Here is a 17,676-nt window from a genome sequence, read left to right on the forward strand (position 1 = left end):
TAAAGCCTGTCATCTCTTCATTGCTTCTTAGTTGATCTATTTGTTACCATTAGGATGATGGAATGTGACAAGCATAAGACAACATTAGTGAAACAACAGGCAAGTGCTTTTTCCTCTGGAAGCGTTAGCACAGCACACACCAGCAGCTGAATGCATTCACGGCACACACGGCGTCCTGGTCTGTGAAATCAAATGACTTTACGTGTCCAGTGAACAGCAGTATGTTGCCGCCATCTTTTACAGTGTAGCCGGTTATTATTGATTTTCTTTGTTGCCTCAGTTAATGACTTTCAATTGCGCTGTCCTTCAAAAAAACTTCTGTTAATGGTTGGAATGGGCAGAGCTTAATTCTACACAATGGCAGTGTGTTGCATCAATATATTTTTGACCTGAAAAATTGACAGCACTGAGCTACAGTAAAAAAAATGCTTTAGATGATCAAATGGGATTGTGATATCCACTCTTGAGAAGCAGATTTTCACTCAACTGTCTTTTGACTCTCTTAAAGAATTACATGATCCCTTTGAAGCAAGTTTTAAGCCCACAAGAGATGGAGGCTATCTTTGTCAACCTTGAGGTGAGTAACCACTCCAGCGAAGAAAATGATGTATACACGCCTGGATGTGTGGCAGACCAAGTGAATAATTGAATAGGTGTATGGATGGCTGAATGAATGACAGGGTATATTTAAGTATATAGGAAGAAATAACGGATGAATATGGATGGATGGATGAAGGAAGTTTGGATGATAGAGAAATGGGGGATGGATGAATGAACAGATTAATAGATTGATGGATAGCATGAAACAACGGATGAATGGTGGATAAATACATTGGTTCCTAATGTTGTTATGTCTTGTCAGGATGTGATCAAAGTCCACTTTGCCCTCCTGAGAGCCATTGACCTGAATATGGTCAGCGGAGGAAACGGCCTGGGAAAGATCTTCCTTGACTTCAAGGAAAGGTTAGTAACCTTTAATGTTTTGTAACCTCTTGTTTTTTGTTGGGTTATGTTGTGCATATTGTGTGTCGATGCATGCATATGTGAGCGAGATCGGTATCCCCTCTGCTCTCGTAAATGCATGGGTCTGAATCGAGACTCGGTATCCCATGATAAGACAAAAGATAGGATTAGTGTTCAAGGAATAAGTCAATTAAAAGAAAGCATGTTAGAGGAAAAAGCTGAGAGGGCATGTAACCAATTGTGCCCCACCAATCAAATCCACTCAAAGTCAATTGTGCCCCACCAATCAAATCCACTCAAAGTCATGCCATGAAAAACTCACTTAAGAGGATTTTAGAAGGATTTCATTGTCTCAGTTTTTCCCCCATAAAAAAACAAGGCCTCTCCTCTTTATCAGCCACATCATTTTCTAGTCTATATTTTCTATATTTTCACAGTTCCTTCCTAGTACCATTCTTAAATTTACAGCATTTTGCAGGATTTCCAGTTACCAATGTCAATCACTGAACTGAAGCATGGCAAAGAGCGATGAACCTCACTTAGGCTCTCTGAACAGCCTGGATTTCATTCTGCTTCTTTTTTGCTGGGGATTAGGAAATGCCATGAGTATATAGGGAAAGCTGAAGTTTTGTTAGTAAACAGGCTTTTCTCTATGATGGAACTGCAAGAGTATCTTCTCCAGCTGCCGAGCAATGTGTGGATAATTTGCATGCCTAAGGGGGAGCGGTGATTTGCTTCCCTGCTGCGCTGAGTGCCGCTGCTTCATAGGTAATGGTAATGATGGTGATGATAGGTTTTGGCCCCAGTCATGATTCTATACACAGTCATGGATATGCCGCTCTCCTGGAATGATACAGCCATTATTTAGAACAGCAGGAGTGAGTCATACACTTCCGTGCGTGTGTGCATCCGTGTTTGTCCGTGTGTGCGTGGCTCGATGCGCGTATTGTGTTTTTGTGTACCTGTTCCTGTATATGTGTGCACATACTGTATTTCTGTGCACAGTGATGCTGGCACCCCGCATCTCTGTTTTTTTTCTGGGTTTTTTTATCTCCTCTCTATCCTTCCAACTCGAAACAGACAGTTACAGTCCTGTATTACTTTGGGGAACGTCAGTTTGCATAGGTAATAGGCTCATCGCAGGCCTCTTCCGTGAGCCTAGAGGGCCACATAACACAAAGTTAGCGTGACATGAGAGACTCTCCTCCGCCTCGTAGACAGGGGCAGGCACAGACTCTCTCTCTCTGTGTCTCTCTATCTCTCTTTCTCTCAGTCTCTCTCTCTCTCACATGCACTCTCTCTCCTCTCCTTCCTTGTTTAGTTCATTTAACTCTCTGATCTGATTGAGCAGTGGTTGGAAATCTTTACTTGCACGCTATTCCAGATAAGGTCCAGCTAGCCAAGTGGTTCCTTCAAAAGGCCTGGAAACATGCCACTGTCACACAACAGCAATAGACACACATGGAAAGGCAGAAACTGGAAAATTTGAATGGGATTGTAAGTAGCAGTGAGTTTGTACCCTGCTACTGTAGATCCTACAGTCCCATTCAAATGAAGTATTTTTACATTGTTGGTGAACCAAATCTAACCTATTTGGCATTATTTGTTTCATTATTGTAGTTTTAGCTGTGTTGACTTTTCTCATTTGACTGTCTCTGCCATCAAATGATGTAATACTGGGTTATAATAAATACCTTGGTCAAGCTAAAGATAAACAGACAGGCAGCGTCACTAGCTGTGATGCAAATTAGCTGTACCCACATTTAATCAGATAGTTTGAGAGTATGGATTTTAACTTTTTATCCCTGACAAACATCCAACATCCAGCCAGCTTTTTAACGCTGGTGTCCTGGCAGCATATAAATAAATATTTATCTTCTATTCATAAACGCATTGAGAGATGACATACGATGTTAATATTTACCTTTAGTGACATTCTCAAGAATGCGACGCAGGGATATTTTGAGAAAACGATTCATTTGATTTGCAGATTCCGTGCGTCACAGGCTTTTGGTATTCTGTGTGTGATTGGCATGTACACCTGCCTCATTATGGGGCCCCGCAGCCTCTTGTCTGTCTGTAGCGACGGAGAGCGGTGACCGGGGAATTTGGTCCCACGCAGAACTGCTCTCACGAGGCACCTCGCCGATGTTCCTGAGGACCTGGCTAGGTGTAATTAATTTGGTTATCTACGCTTGTAAGTCCCGGTGACCTTTGCAACAATGTGCTTGTTTCTTTTTTTCTCACTTCAGTGAAAAAGATGAAAAGCCTTTTTTTTCTCATTTGTCATCGAACTGAATGCCACGCTGAAAATGTCACTGGCTTATCTCTACTACTCAATTCTAAGCCAGAACCCGGCTGAATAGCAAAGTGCACTCAGAGGCAGCTTTGGAAACTAAATAGGCATTTAAGTGCCCTCTTGTTGGTATCCTCTACATATATATATATATATATATATACATCAGACCGTTCACGACATTCCCCAACTCATTTCCGGAGTAATCTCGCTCCCTGATAACCTTGCGATGCCTACTCATGGCCGGACCGCTAGGTGCTTTATTGGAGGTCTTTGCTCTACGTTCTCCTCCATTTGCTGTGTGCTGGATATGTTGAGTGGAGGTGAGGGGGTCCCAATGCCATGTGTCAGAGAATATTAGCTGGCTCCACAGCCTGTCACTTCTGCTTTACTGGGAGATTTCCTCAGCAGCCTGACTTGGCTCCTAGGGCTCCGTGAGGGTGGAGGTGAAGGCCCGGGGAGCAGTTACTCGAAATTGTATTTTCTGTGAAATAACATGCATGACAGCGTCCCCATAATGAAAGAAGCCAGCGCGGCAGGGGTGGTAGGACCAGCACTGAAAAGAAAATAAACAGCAAGTTTAAACTGCAACAACAAACTATTCAACCCGAGGGAAAGCTCACTTTTAAGCGACTCTGCTACTTAGAGGTTGTTGTTGTGTTTTCTTTCCCTTTTTTCCCCTTAAAAATGCCTTTTTACACCCTGCTGTAAGTATTCTTCTGGGCAAAGTGAAAACATGACATTTGGCCCCCATTCATCACTTATACATCACAATAATGACTGCTCTTTTATTTACCAATCAGTATGGCCCTCTTTGGGCCCCCTCCCACTGGTTCAGGGCCTGGGACAACTGTTGTTATCTGATATGGCGGTCTATGGTTTTCTCCCATGACACACATAATCCTCCCTCCTCAGCTTCTGTCTTTTGATCCTAATTCTTCCTTTACCCCTTTTTCCATCAGTATTAATGAGTGGAAAGCCGACACTATGCTGAACTGTAACAATATCAAAAGTGTGTATTGATTATCTCTGAATGTGCCTTTTGACTGTACAGCTCCAGCACTTGTCACAAAGCAGCACAATGCATCTTGATGGGCACGCTACCTTGAGCGAACCACACACAGAAAAACAAAGGTGGGAACTGGAAACCGAAAATTGTTCTTCATAGTGATGCCATAGAAGAATAATTTCTGGTTCCACAAAGAACCTGTCGAGAACCTTTTAATCTCCCAAAGAACATATAGTGGGAGATGAAAAGGTTCTTAATTCTTAGTTATTGGATGGTGGGTGATGGCATAAATGTGGAAAATAACCAAACCCCTCCATAGTATATATTGTGCAATTGCAAATGAGGCTACACAAGGGCAGATAAACAAAAACACAATGCAGGCGTCTAAGCAAAGGAGAGCAGAAATGGTTCTTCTTTGGTCTGAAAGGTTCTTTGTGGAACCAGAAATGGTTCTTCCATGGCATTACTCTGAAGAACCATTTTCGGCACCTTTATTTTTCTGTGTGCAGGCAGTATTTGTGTCATATACTGAGGGGCATTTACTTTCCACTCCAGCACTTTTTCTGTGACATGTCAACCAACTTCAGGCAGGATGGGAAACGAGGGAGAGAGAGAGAGAGAAAGAGGGAGAGAGAGAAAGAGGGAGATAAAGGGGTACAAGCTCATTCCTCAGGGCGGTGGATTTGCCACTGGCTGCATCAGATTCTGATATATGGAGCTGATGAGTTATCTCCCAGCGTCGCTGCTGGACATTAGAGCATTTTTTATTCAGCAGAACTCTCATTAGATGCATATTTATAAAGCTTGTTGTGTAAGCTGTGTATCAGAGAAGTGAAAAGTAATGTTTACTAGATGTTACGCAATAAACATTTGGGCTTTATTTAATACTTACAAGGGCAACACTTTATAATAACTTTCATGAATAAGTCATTAACAAATCCTTAGCTGTGAAACAAATCATTGGTTCATATTTGTTTCATAACTTACAAATGTATGTCATGTCTTTATTCACACTTATAAATTATAGGCAGAGTGATCTCCATAAGCCTGTCAATGTGTTGCTTTATCAATTAATAATGTGTTGTATAAAATTAGTAGACGTTAGCAGATCCTTTATTGGTCTCAAGGGAATCATTGTTAGATTATGTGCAAGACAATGCAAGACTCGTTTATTAATTAGGTGACATATCACAGCAGATGAGTATTTCATGTTTTATAAAGTCGCTATTAAATAGTCGCTAAAGATTTGTAAATGTTTTATGTGATAGCTTTTTCTGTGTTTGTAGCTGAATACATACATGTCTTTTGCATGAAACATGAGTATTTTTGTTCATGTTTATTAAACATTTATTCATCACTTGTAGATCTTTTTTCAGTAGCCTACCTAATCTAGAGTTTAAAAATCGTGCCTTTGTTTAGGTTTGTAGAAGTTCATAAGTCACTAGTTAATATCATGATACATTTCTAGATCATTTATAGACCTTTTTGCAGCACCCATTCTTGAAAGTTGAAACTGTTCATCTTTTGGTAAGTTTTATATAGGTTAATAAACCATTAGCAAATGTTCATCATTTACCAGTCAAAAGTCTGACAGGTGGATATACCATTACATGCTATGAGAAATCAACAGGTTTGATTACAGATAATCCAGAGTGAGAGAAGACAATGCAGCAAACAAAAATAAAAATATATCTTGTATGGTTTTAAGTAGCAGTGCTCACCCAAAGATCAAGGCTCTGAGGTCTCTTGATGTAGTGTCAGGTGCACACGCAATGATCAGGCTGTATCTTCAGTTTCTCTTATTTACTGACATACCAATAAAAGATCACACCACACCAGTCCCGACTCCCGACATTTTGGCGGATGCCTTTATCAAGGTGGCTGATTTCCACCTGGACATCTCTCTCCCTCCCTCAGTTTTCAATATACGTAATATCTTGTAAATAATCCATTACAAAATTACAAATCCCTCTACTTATTACCAGCTATTTAGTTGTTCACCAGAATGAAAATGCACTCTGACTTTATCCAATGAGAAAAAGTGTTCTGATATGCAAATTGATGCACTTTAAATAAATTGAATATTAGCTTATTTGAATATGTTAACAAAATGAAAGTGTCATTTGTGTCCGTATTCAGCATATAAGATTTTATAATAATTTATAATGAAAGGATTTTTTGCAAAATTAACATGTATAATTACTGTACTTTGCATTACATAATAATGGATAACATGCACACTATTCAATGAGAGATGTAATGCTAGATAGATTACAGCAAGTATGCATTCCACTAGATCTCCTTCTTTCAGTGCAAACTTTAAAACTGATCTACAAAAATGTACAAAAACAAGCCATCTCTGGTTCCAAATGGAAGTGAGAACAATTGTTAGCTGCGGACTGTTGTGGACAACAATTTGATACAAGCAGATAATCATAAAATTGCACCAGTTGTAATGTACTAACATAAACATTAACCACCTAATTTGCATGGAGAATTGCAGAATCTGTTTTCCAATGTGCGCTGTAATATGGCACATCAACACTGCAGCCAACATTTTACCACCAGATGGTAGTTTGACGAGGGGTTTCGACATATCACCAGCCTTTCTGGTGGCCAAAAGGAGAATATCAGTTGAATTCAGCATAAGTTGTTTTGAACTTGTTTGGTGGCATTTACTGTCGGGGGCGTTTTCACATTTAAGCCACACCATGGTGCAAAACACTCACTAATTCATAACAATTCAGTGAAAAGTTATGCGTCATTTTTACCCATATCATCCACAATGTATCCACAAGTCATTCCCAGTTGGCTTGCATTGACTTTTCTTGACTTACCCTACTTAAATTGTAATAACACTTTCACTTAATCTTTAGAGAAATAATACACCAGAGACTGACTTACTGTACAGTTCCTTTGAGATGCTACAACATTTTGGAATAGAAGAGAGACTATTGAAATCAGTGGAAACACTAACAAGAAAAAGAGTTTCATTCCAAAATGAAATGGTGATTATTTTGTGACACCTTCTTATTCAGAATGGTTTTTAGCACAAAATCAAAACAGGTTATTGTACTGTACACTACTGTCATATAGAGTTATAGTCCATTTACTACTGTCTACATCTACTTGACATTTACGCTAATCTTTTTGCAATGCCTGCTGTATGAAATTAGATTTTTTTTAACATTTACTTGTTCTTCAATTTTAGAATACAAACGTTATGGTGTCAAACCTGCCTTTAAATGAACTGCTGTCCTGGCTAACAAAGACACCCTAAATAAAAAGACATGGATGTGACAGTAAAGTTTGTAAGGAGACATGTTTCTGAGGGATTATTTCCTGGCTTCCATTTCTTCCTGTGGGTGTCAGGTGACTGACAGGGAGCAGAGCGGAACATAATGCAGCCCTAATATGAAAACACTCAACTCGGACACAATGAAATAACAATAAAACAGAAACTCTGACAAAACCAATTTAAGGCTTCACGTTTACTGTGATGGATTATCAGGCTCTGGCAATTTTTAAGTCTGTGAATGTTGTTTCTCATACTGTACAAAAATGTGAATGGCAGCAAATGGCTTCTTCTGAAGGGAGGAAAACAAACCCTGATCCCTCCAACTATGCTGACTTTGTGCAGAAACCACCAGGAAAAATGTAGAGGAGAAAGGCAAGACTATTGGCACAATCTTAACCCTCATCCTACCAACATACAAGGACTACCGACTGGGGTCCCTGGGGACCCCAAGAATAAACTACTGTAAGAAACACCCATCATAGCAAAATGTTTACTTACTTCTTCTCAAAACATTATTAGTTATGTAATTAATGTCATCTGAAAAAAAAAAAAAACAGATTATTATTATTTTAGGAAAGTTACAGTTAATTAAATTATGTATTGTATTTCTGACTTTGAACATCATCTTACCTTAGGAAGAGCAGTATTTAGGGTCGTCGATAGAGCGCATGAGGAAATCTGTCTGCTGCATCTGTGTCTGTCTCCTTCAAAATGACTGACAGAGTGCCCCTACCCCCCTGATAGTGTGTGATACTTTAAATTAGGACCCATGGCAAACATGAACTCAATAAATAGTTCCATCTATTAAAACTGCATAGGCGGAACTGGGTGCTTTTGACTGGGGTCCCCCAGGACCCCAGTACATTGGTATTTTTAAAGAGCACTAATTAAAACAGAAACAGAAAACAATGATATGAAGTCATTAGGAACAAATTGATTGACAAAGTCATGAAAAATTGGAATGATAGAATAAAGCACCTGTGAGATATGACAAGAAGTATACCTCTGGGGTCTGCGGGTACCCCAGTCAGTAGGATGAGGACACTGGTATTATCCTTTAAGCCTGCATGTGAAAAAAAAACAACTTATAAAACAATGCTGGATGTTTTATGTTATAGAGATACTGAATGCTGAATTGCAAAAAATGGTTTTGTAGTACATATATAGCATTTTAGATTAGAAATGTAGAGACACAAAGGAAAACAGGACATGATGCATGGTGGGTGGAACGTCCTTCACCTCCCACTGTGATGTGTCCAGACTTGGATGTCAAGGAAAGGGGTGGCTTGTCAGTGTGTCAGGGACTAATTATGGGTGACTGGACCAAGAGTGTATGCATGCTCCAGTGTGTATGTGTGTCATTAGCCCTTTTGTTCCACTGCCTGTCTCAGTGTAGAGAACAAAAGCCTCTGAAACTCTCCTCTCAAGCCACAGAGGAAAGGCTGTTATTAAAGGTGCACGCAAATACACTCGGTGTATTTCCACACTTTCTCACTACACAGGGTTGAGAGATTCAGTTTACTGTTCAGACAAATATTAGAATGGGCAAGATGTGTGATCTAAGTGACTTTGAATGTGGTTTTATCATTGGTGCCACAAACGCCAGTTCCTGCATCTCAGAATTGGATGCCCTACTGGGATTTTCATGCACTGATATAGTGCTGAAAATGCTGAAACTTGTGCCACTAGAAAACTGAATTTGAATTATGTGCACTGATTTTTGAATTTGAATTATGTGCACTAATTTTTGAAGTTCTGATTCTAATTTTGAAATTCTGTCATTTGTACCTGAGTTTTTAAGTGAATTTATTTATTTGAAATTTGTTTTCTCAATATTTTTTTAAATTTACTTGAAAAACAATTTATAAAAACAGTCTGTAAGTGCATGATGGCAGTCATATTCATTTGTTAATCGTTAGTAATTAGTTGTTGCTTTAGTGGAATGTGGAGCTATTTGCTCGGCTAGCCGATAAAGTTGCTTTGCTTGTTAACTTCGCCAAGCAAGCTACAGGTACTGTATATGGCAACACCCTGGTACGTGAAGTGTAATGAAACAGTATTTTAAGACAAAAGGTCAATTTTAAGACGCATGAATGTGCTGCTGAAAAATCTGTTGGAACTGCTGCATGACGCTATCAAGTCAGTATGGAGCAAAATCCCTCCTTTTTTTTTCCAATATTTTATTGAAAAGAGAAATGTAACAGTACATGGCGTACAGGTAGACAGAAGAACAAAGTATTTTTTAAGGTTTTGCAAAGAACAACAACCCAAACCCACGTTCCCTCAACCCAGCGCAACCTTAAACCGACCAAATAATCCCCATCCCACTGACCTCTTCTGTACACAGTGAGAAAGTGTAGTAATAATGAATAACAAAAAAACCCAAAAAAACAGGAGGGAGTTGTGAATTGACAGCTCATGGATCAAGATCCTTGTGGAACGTTTCCAGCACCTCAAAGAAATCATGCTGTCCACCTCAAAGAAATCATCCTACCCTGCAGCAGTTAGGTGTACCAAGTGGATACTGAGTACATTAGCAGGGACACAGGGTCTCCTCCTCACGCAGGGCTCGTGTCAAGCAGAGGAGCCATGTCCCTGTTTGTGTGTCACCTTATATACACACGCCTCCTCGCCCTTGTCTGCCAGCATCACGGTGCTGCTGTCCAGCTGGACATGGGTTTGTTTGCTGCTAGTGGAAACTGAAGAAAGTGAGCCCTCAGGCATTTGGAGATCTGGCTGCTTGCTACAGGCAAACACTGGTACACATACACATGAAAACACACATGCACATATTCACAGAAACACACACACACACACACACACACACACACACACACACAGATACACACAAACACAAACATACACACATGCACGCAGACTAGCGGATGGCCTCTTTCTAACCCTGACCAGCTGAGCAAAGCAATCGCTCTTTTTCTCATTCTCATTCTCTTAGTTCTTGCAATTGCTGTGAGAGATACATAATTTAATGGCCCCCTTGAGGAATTTTTGTTTATGGGACCACGCATAAATGAATATAAATGAGCGTGCAAACATAATCCATAAGATCTAGAATTTGCGCATTATTCAAAACGCCCCGTAAGAAAAATGTCATCTCTTTAATGCATTTTCTGTCTGCCTATCCTTTAGACCAGCTAGTTTCACCTTCATCTTTTTTCATCCTTATCCAACTACCTTTGGTGTTTCAGCTCACCATCTATTTCCACGTGTCATCTCGTTTTAAACATTCCTGTAAGCCTATCTGCTCGAGACCACTAGTAATGACCTGCATCACTTCAACTCCTTGTGCAATAATGATTCCCACATTCCCCCACCAGTGGCTCCGGCCCACTGCATCCCTGTCATGGAATAGCCTCATAAAAGAAGACCTTCATGTCCAATTATGTTCTGGTGACATACATTATGACGGGGTGTCTCTGGCACGGGCCCCTGGATCCTCACTATGCTGCACAATCTTCCTGCTGTCTGATAATTGATCAAGGCCCCCATTAATCTCAATCACTTTGCCCTCCTTGAGGAGTAGGAGCCAAGGAGAGCTGAGGGGAGCTGTCTCCCCGAGTGCGGATCAGGTCTTAATCAGGGCCTTGTTAGCCCTAGGCCAGTTTAGCCAGGGTAGGCAGCCTCACTGCAGGGGGGGGGCCTTAGATGGGACTCTGCATGGGCTCCGGGAAAGCAGCGATCATCACTGGTGGATCACTGCGGGACTGACTCTGATGGATCTGACTGAAATGCTGCAGTTAGGGAGGTTAGGAGAAGAATCTGGTTCCAGAGTGAGCTCCACCATTTGAAAGATCTGACTCCCTTCCATGTCCTTCGTTAACAAGATGATCACACATTTACAGACTCAACATTTAGAGATATTGCGTGATGAACCGAAGGTTATCATTAGTTCTAGAATAGAAATCTTCATGTACAGAGAAGCATGCTTGTTGGTGAGGAAGATTCATATTTATTGTATTGATTATTTTGTTATATGAGAGTTTAGGGAGCAGCATAGTCAAGCTGTGGAGTCAATTTAAAATCTATTCACAGTATTAATATATGGAAGCCCATTTCCACCACCTGTTCAAAAATATCTGGCACATAACTTATTTTGTCATCATCAAGTGAGGTTTTTTTCTAATATTATGACTTAGTGACTCATAATAATGAGATACTTTTTTGTCAGTATTTTTTCAAATGTGTTTAACCAGGCGAGTCAGTTAAGAACAACTTCTTATTTACAATGATGATGGCGTGGCACATCACATACACACACACTCACACACACATATGCGCACACACCCACACACACACACACACACACACACACACACACACACACACACACACATTATACTTCCTTCCAGTTATATATAAGTGGAAGCAAGTATGAGCAGGAACCTACCTTTCTACCTTTTTCTTTTTTCCCTGTAGCTGCACCGCTGCTCTTTTGATGTCATATGAAATATCCTCTCTCTCTTTTCAATGCTGCTCTTGTCTCCATCAAAGATCTGTCAGAGGCGTGATTAGACTTCAGGGTGCCAGCGCTCTGCACCGCCTTGCTCTGCTCAAGATTCAGATTAAGAGACTTGAGTGCCAATGCTACCAGAGGGGTTTTGGCACGACCGGCCATGCCAATGCCCTAGTTTAGAGTCAGTGAGTGAGCAAGAGAAATATGTGCCACGTGCGGTGGCATCCTCTAGGCTAGATGACTTTGAACTACATCCAAGTTGAACCCATAGATCTGTGTCAGTGTCCCATTGTAATATCTAATGAACACAGGCTTCATATCCTCGCCAGCCCAAATTAAGAATTTTTTTTTTTTCCTCACACAGAGATAAGAGGAACTCTTCAAAGCAATTGATATAAACCACTATCTTTCATTAGTGCACTGTGATTACAGCTTATTGGCAAGAGAATGCTATAAATCAAAATATTGCCCTGGGATCAGAGTTCATTCATTACTTATTCATGGTATATATATTCCTAATCAGAATAGATGTATTCACATATTCATTTTAAATCTGCCCCCTGTAGTGCAAAGTGGCTCTCACCCCAACCTCTAAAATAATGTTATTAATTCTGTTGTATCTAACAACATTATTATGCCTTACATTGCCTAAAGGCTCAGACATTAGCCAGTTCTCAGCTAATTGTGGGCTCTACCAGCAGAATTTCCCTTTCCTTTCAATAATATATCACTGCTTTTAGGTAACAACATCATATTTCCAAATTACAACTTTTTAGAAATGAAGAAATAGCCTCTTATTTTTTTTAGATTGTCATTTTTCTAAACTATACAATGGGTTTTGAAAGGGTTTTATAAGCCTGAGTGCTTTAAAATGTTCCCAGACCCACAGAGGACAATGTAATCATCCAACAAAATTAAAATTTTCCTGTGATGACAGCAATATATTTGTACATTTCTCTAACAGATATTTATTTGTCACGATTCAGAGCTCTAATATTTGTGAAATGCGTTCGGCTGTAACGGTCATTTTGGTAGAGCGTGTAATTAACTACTCAAAAAGGAAATGGTTATAATTAGCCTGTCAAACATTTCTCCACAATTATCCGTATTGTTTATTTTGCCAACATCGGGTTCATTTCTTCTCAAAAGTAACCTGAAGGATGACAGGCTGTGATAGCGTATTGAGGATAACAGTTGAATCGTGTCTTTCCACAGGTTGTTGATCTATGGCCAGTACTGTAGCCACATGGAGAACGCCCAGAAGACACTGGATGAGCTTATAGCAACACGAGAGGACGTCAAGATGAAAGTAGAGGTAAAGTCCCTCACCCCCCAAATATCTGACAACCCATTCATTTGCTGGACATCTGCAAAAAGACCCAATAATACAAAAAACATACATGTTATACATTGTTATTTGCACTGTGTCTATGGTTGTATATTATGTACATTACCTTTATTTTATTTTAGTACCTATTTTCTTTTATTACCTTCCTGTACTTGACACATACTTGACTTCCTTGGCATAGTTCCACCAATTGCTGATGTGGCATCTTATCGTATTGTAACTTATCTTATCTTATCTTATCTTATCTTATAAGTTCTATAAAAATCGGCTATATGGGAATAAAACCGAACAATAAGAAGTCACCCTTGAAATAACAGGCCATGAGTTACTCAGTAATGACTGGAAATAACTAAGTAATGTCCAAGTGAAATAGATGTAATAACTAGCTATTGCATTAGAATGACTGGTAACTACTGAGTAATATACAAGTAAAAAAGGTGCTGTTACCAGTGATTGTATTAGATACAAGTGGAACTACCACATACTTTCAAAAACTTAGAAAGGAGCTGGAGGTGAAGGAGAAACTAGTTGAAAAAGGAAGAAACACACTGTATCCACTGATCTATCTTCCATTCATTACAGAAAGTGACACCTGTGGAGAAACAATCTATGTTTTTTCATTAGCCATGCACATTCTCATATGTAGATGCTGAATAATGTACTGTTTAGATGTAACTGGAGTATCACTACACATTTTGTCACCAGTAGAGACTCAGAGGACTGTGAACCTGTAGTAATTGCCTTTAAGAGCTTGTTTATCTTTACCTAGTCAGTATCTCTACTTTCATACAGAGACAGGTGTAGAAAGTGTCTGAATTGAATCTGGATGATATTGTGTGCAATGGCTATTGGCCCTGCAAGACCTCCCAGCCTGTGCACTACTATAATTCTCAAATCTTGTTCTCCCAATTCCCAGCTCCAGAATGCTTTGGAAGAATCTGGACTGATGATAGGAGAAGGCTAACACCCTTCTGTAATAGTGGGATTAAGGCAGATCAGCATGTAGCGTGGCCAGAGAATAGCTGGAAATGGGCCTGAGAGCTGTTGACAAAATGGAGGTGATTACTGCCCGGGTAGCTGACACAGAGACACTCTCTCTCAAAATAGAAGAGCTTTGTAACAGGGTAAAATGGCTTCTCACTGTCTATTTACACAAAAACCTTGCTTTTAAAAAGGATTAGAGCTGTCCCCTATTACTGCACAGACACAGAAACACCAGGAATGAACAATGCAAGTCCTATACAGTCGGAGCATTGTGGGAAAGCCTTATAGGATGATACTGACAAAGAGAATGGTTTCTTATGGAGCCAATGCACAAATACAGCGTGTTCTGTGCCCTTACTAGTGGTGGATCCTCTTATAGTCAGTCACAGATTTTGAGAAATTCATCCATTAGTTAGAGGAATTTCTCAGTCAGCATAAATAGTAATTGTTGTGTGGCAAATGTCTGGCAAGACTAGGGGCTTTGTGCCTTGAAAGAACAAACCAGCCTTGTTGTTGTTGATGAAATGCCTCGTGAATCTGTGGAAGCAGTAGCTGGAATGCAACAAGACACAATAAATTAAACAGTGAATGAATGTTTGTTAGCAGGAATGTACTACAGCGCATTATGCAATATGTATTAATGACCTACTGTTGCTGCCGTTGTTTCCTAGGAATGCACTATGAAAGTCCAGGAAGGGAAGTTCAAGCTGCAGGATCTGCTGGTGGTTCCCATGCAGAGGGTGCTGAAGTACCACCTACTACTGAAGGTATGAGGAGTCACAGATCTACAGAACCTAAATTCACTTTCACATAGTTTAATCCTGCAGGGGGTAGACAAAATAAACACCTAACAATACACTACCAGTCCACATTTTGGACACACGCTCTTGATTTTTACTATTTTCCACATTTTAGAATAACAGTAAAGACATCAAAACTATGAAATAACACAAATGGAATTATGCAGTGACCAAAAAAGTGTCCAAACTATCTTATATTTTAGATTCTTTAATGTAGCCGCCCTTTGCCTTGATGGAACGGCAAAGGCTTTGGAAAGAAATTCATACATAGGATCAACTTAATTTATATTTGTCTAAAAAAAACAAATTTCAAGCATTTAAGCATAAGCCTACAGATCAAAATGGCTTTAAGATAATGAAAAACATAGTACATTCAGTCAGGTGTGTCCAGATTTTTGACTGGTAGTATATTAATATCAAGTACCTAACAGTTACTCCTTCTTGGAAAGCTGACATACAAGTCTTGATTTGTATGTAGTGGGATTTTGGATCACTGTTGAAAAAGGAAAACCCCCAGTTCTTTGAGGAATGAAGGAGGTGGAAATCTACTTCGCTCCAGATCTTCCCATAAAGTTTGAATCACGTTAAGATCTGGCGATTAGGGAGGCTATGGAGGGTGTGTGACCTTTATCCTGGTGTTAATGAAACCACTATTGAATGTTAAGCAGCGTGTATGGGGGGAATTATCATGTTGCGAACATCATGAGGAAACAGTGTTTGCACCACAGGGTGCTCCTGGTCCTGTAAATGACCTCATATTCCTTGACTTGCATGAGATGGCTTCCCGTTCCATTACAGATCCAACACCGTGTTTAACAGCTTGCAACAGACATTGTGGGTTGAAGGCATTCTTTGGCTTTCTGAACCCCTCTGAATGTAGGAAAAAATGTGAAAGACGACTCATCAGAACATGTTACCTTGTTCCATCACTCAGGGTTTTGTACTCCTTGCACAAGGTTAAGTGTATTTCTAATCTGGCCTTGGATACAAGCGTTTTCTGAGTGGCATCTCTTCCATAAATACCAAGCTCAAGATGTACAGTTTTTGTTGAGAGTGAGTCACAGAAGTGTTGATTCACTTCTGTGGTAATTTTTGAGGCCGGTGTTTAGCGACTATCCTGTGAAGTGTCTGTGTATCCCTGTCAGTGAGCTTTGACTTTCTCTTTGCAGTTTGTCTGTGTTTTGCAAATGCTGTCGTGATTTTTCCAGACTGTTTCCCTCGCAACATGAAATAATTTCGCAGTTTTTGTGACCACTGCGCCTGCAATTCGGGCCTTTTTGGAACCCTGTTAGTTGCCTTATGTTGCTTTGAAAATTCACATATAAAAGCGGTGATTGTCGGACCTTTTTTAAAGCTGCCACATACTGCTACTTGGCATTCAATCTAATATGACTCGTCTATGTAGCTGCCTTTGTAATTGTAATTTAATTACTTAAAATTCAAAGTTTAAAAGACAAAAAAAAAAAAATGTGAAAGACAAATGTAAAGCAAGGACAAAATATCACACCTTCTTAGATTATGCTGCGTATATTTTATCCATGCCACTTTGCCATTTCAGCTCTTAAGTGACCTTCTACCATAGTTGCCAGCTGACCCCACTTCTCCAAATGTGCAGAACAACGTCTGACCAAGCAACATTTTCTTCCCTGATCTCCCCTCCAGTGTGCTATAAAACAAGCCGGCCACTGTAATACACCCAAGGGTGGAAGGAGCTAATTACATTTACTCCTTATTAATTGAGTAGCTGTTTTGTGTACTTGTATTTTTGTTGGTATTTTTTAAAGTCAGTAATTTTACTCTTAATTAAGTATGCTTTTACTGAAGTACTGTACTTAGTTACATTTTAAATCACATCCATTACAGAGTACAAATTCTGTGGCTCTCAATCAGTGACAGAAGTAAAGTAAATTGGCCAATTCTGGAGCCATTCACAGTGAACAGTCAGTCAGCAAAGAGAAGAGTAATGTGGCTTTACTTTGTGCACTTTATTTTGTAATTTCAAATTTTTCAAATGAAAAGAAGCTTTTACTTACTTATACAAAAATTTCAGCAAGGTAACTACTTCTACTTGAGTAGGATGTTTTAGTGCTCTTCCCACCCCTGAATACACCACATGATTAATTGACTAAGCATCTCAATTATGAATGAGCATGAGTTTATGATGTGGTGCTTAGCGGGCTGGGGTGGAGATGAGCGTTGTGCCAGGTGATTGTGAGGCGACGCAGAGCGGTCTGTGACTTCTCTATTAGTCTGAATGGAGACCCAGCAGGATCCTCTGCAAGGCACTGAGGTCAAATCAGCCGTGCTATAATCAGATTAAATGCACCCCATTTCACTGCTTCCCACAGCTTTGCAGTAAAGGATTAGTATGCTGTGGCCTCGGGGCATTTAGACCGACAAGTCCTGTTTGTGTGTGTGTGTGTGTGTGTGTGTGAGCGTGTGCGCGCATGTCCAATCACGCCTAAGGGCACATCTTTACTTGATGTTCTGGGTGTTGTATAGATTTC

At 39.9% G+C, this 17,676-nt stretch overlaps 1 protein-coding gene across 1 annotated transcript in view; it reads left to right on the forward strand.

Annotated features, from left to right (window-relative positions):
* vav2 (vav 2 guanine nucleotide exchange factor) overlaps window positions 1-17,676 on the forward strand; it is a 193,024-nt gene that overhangs the window by 157,290 nt on the left and 18,058 nt on the right. Inside the window, exons 7-10 of the mRNA XM_078286765.1 lie at window positions 509-577; window positions 863-963; window positions 13,253-13,352; window positions 15,041-15,136. Of these exons, the coding sequence (XP_078142891.1) occupies window positions 509-577; window positions 863-963; window positions 13,253-13,352; window positions 15,041-15,136 (366 nt within the window). The remainder of the gene's footprint in view (window positions 1-508; window positions 578-862; window positions 964-13,252; window positions 13,353-15,040; window positions 15,137-17,676) is intronic.

The sequence above is a fragment of the Centroberyx gerrardi genome, chromosome 2 (assembly GCF_048128805.1).
Source record: "Centroberyx gerrardi isolate f3 chromosome 2, fCenGer3.hap1.cur.20231027, whole genome shotgun sequence".
Taxonomy (NCBI): Eukaryota; Metazoa; Chordata; class Actinopteri; order Beryciformes; family Berycidae; genus Centroberyx; species Centroberyx gerrardi.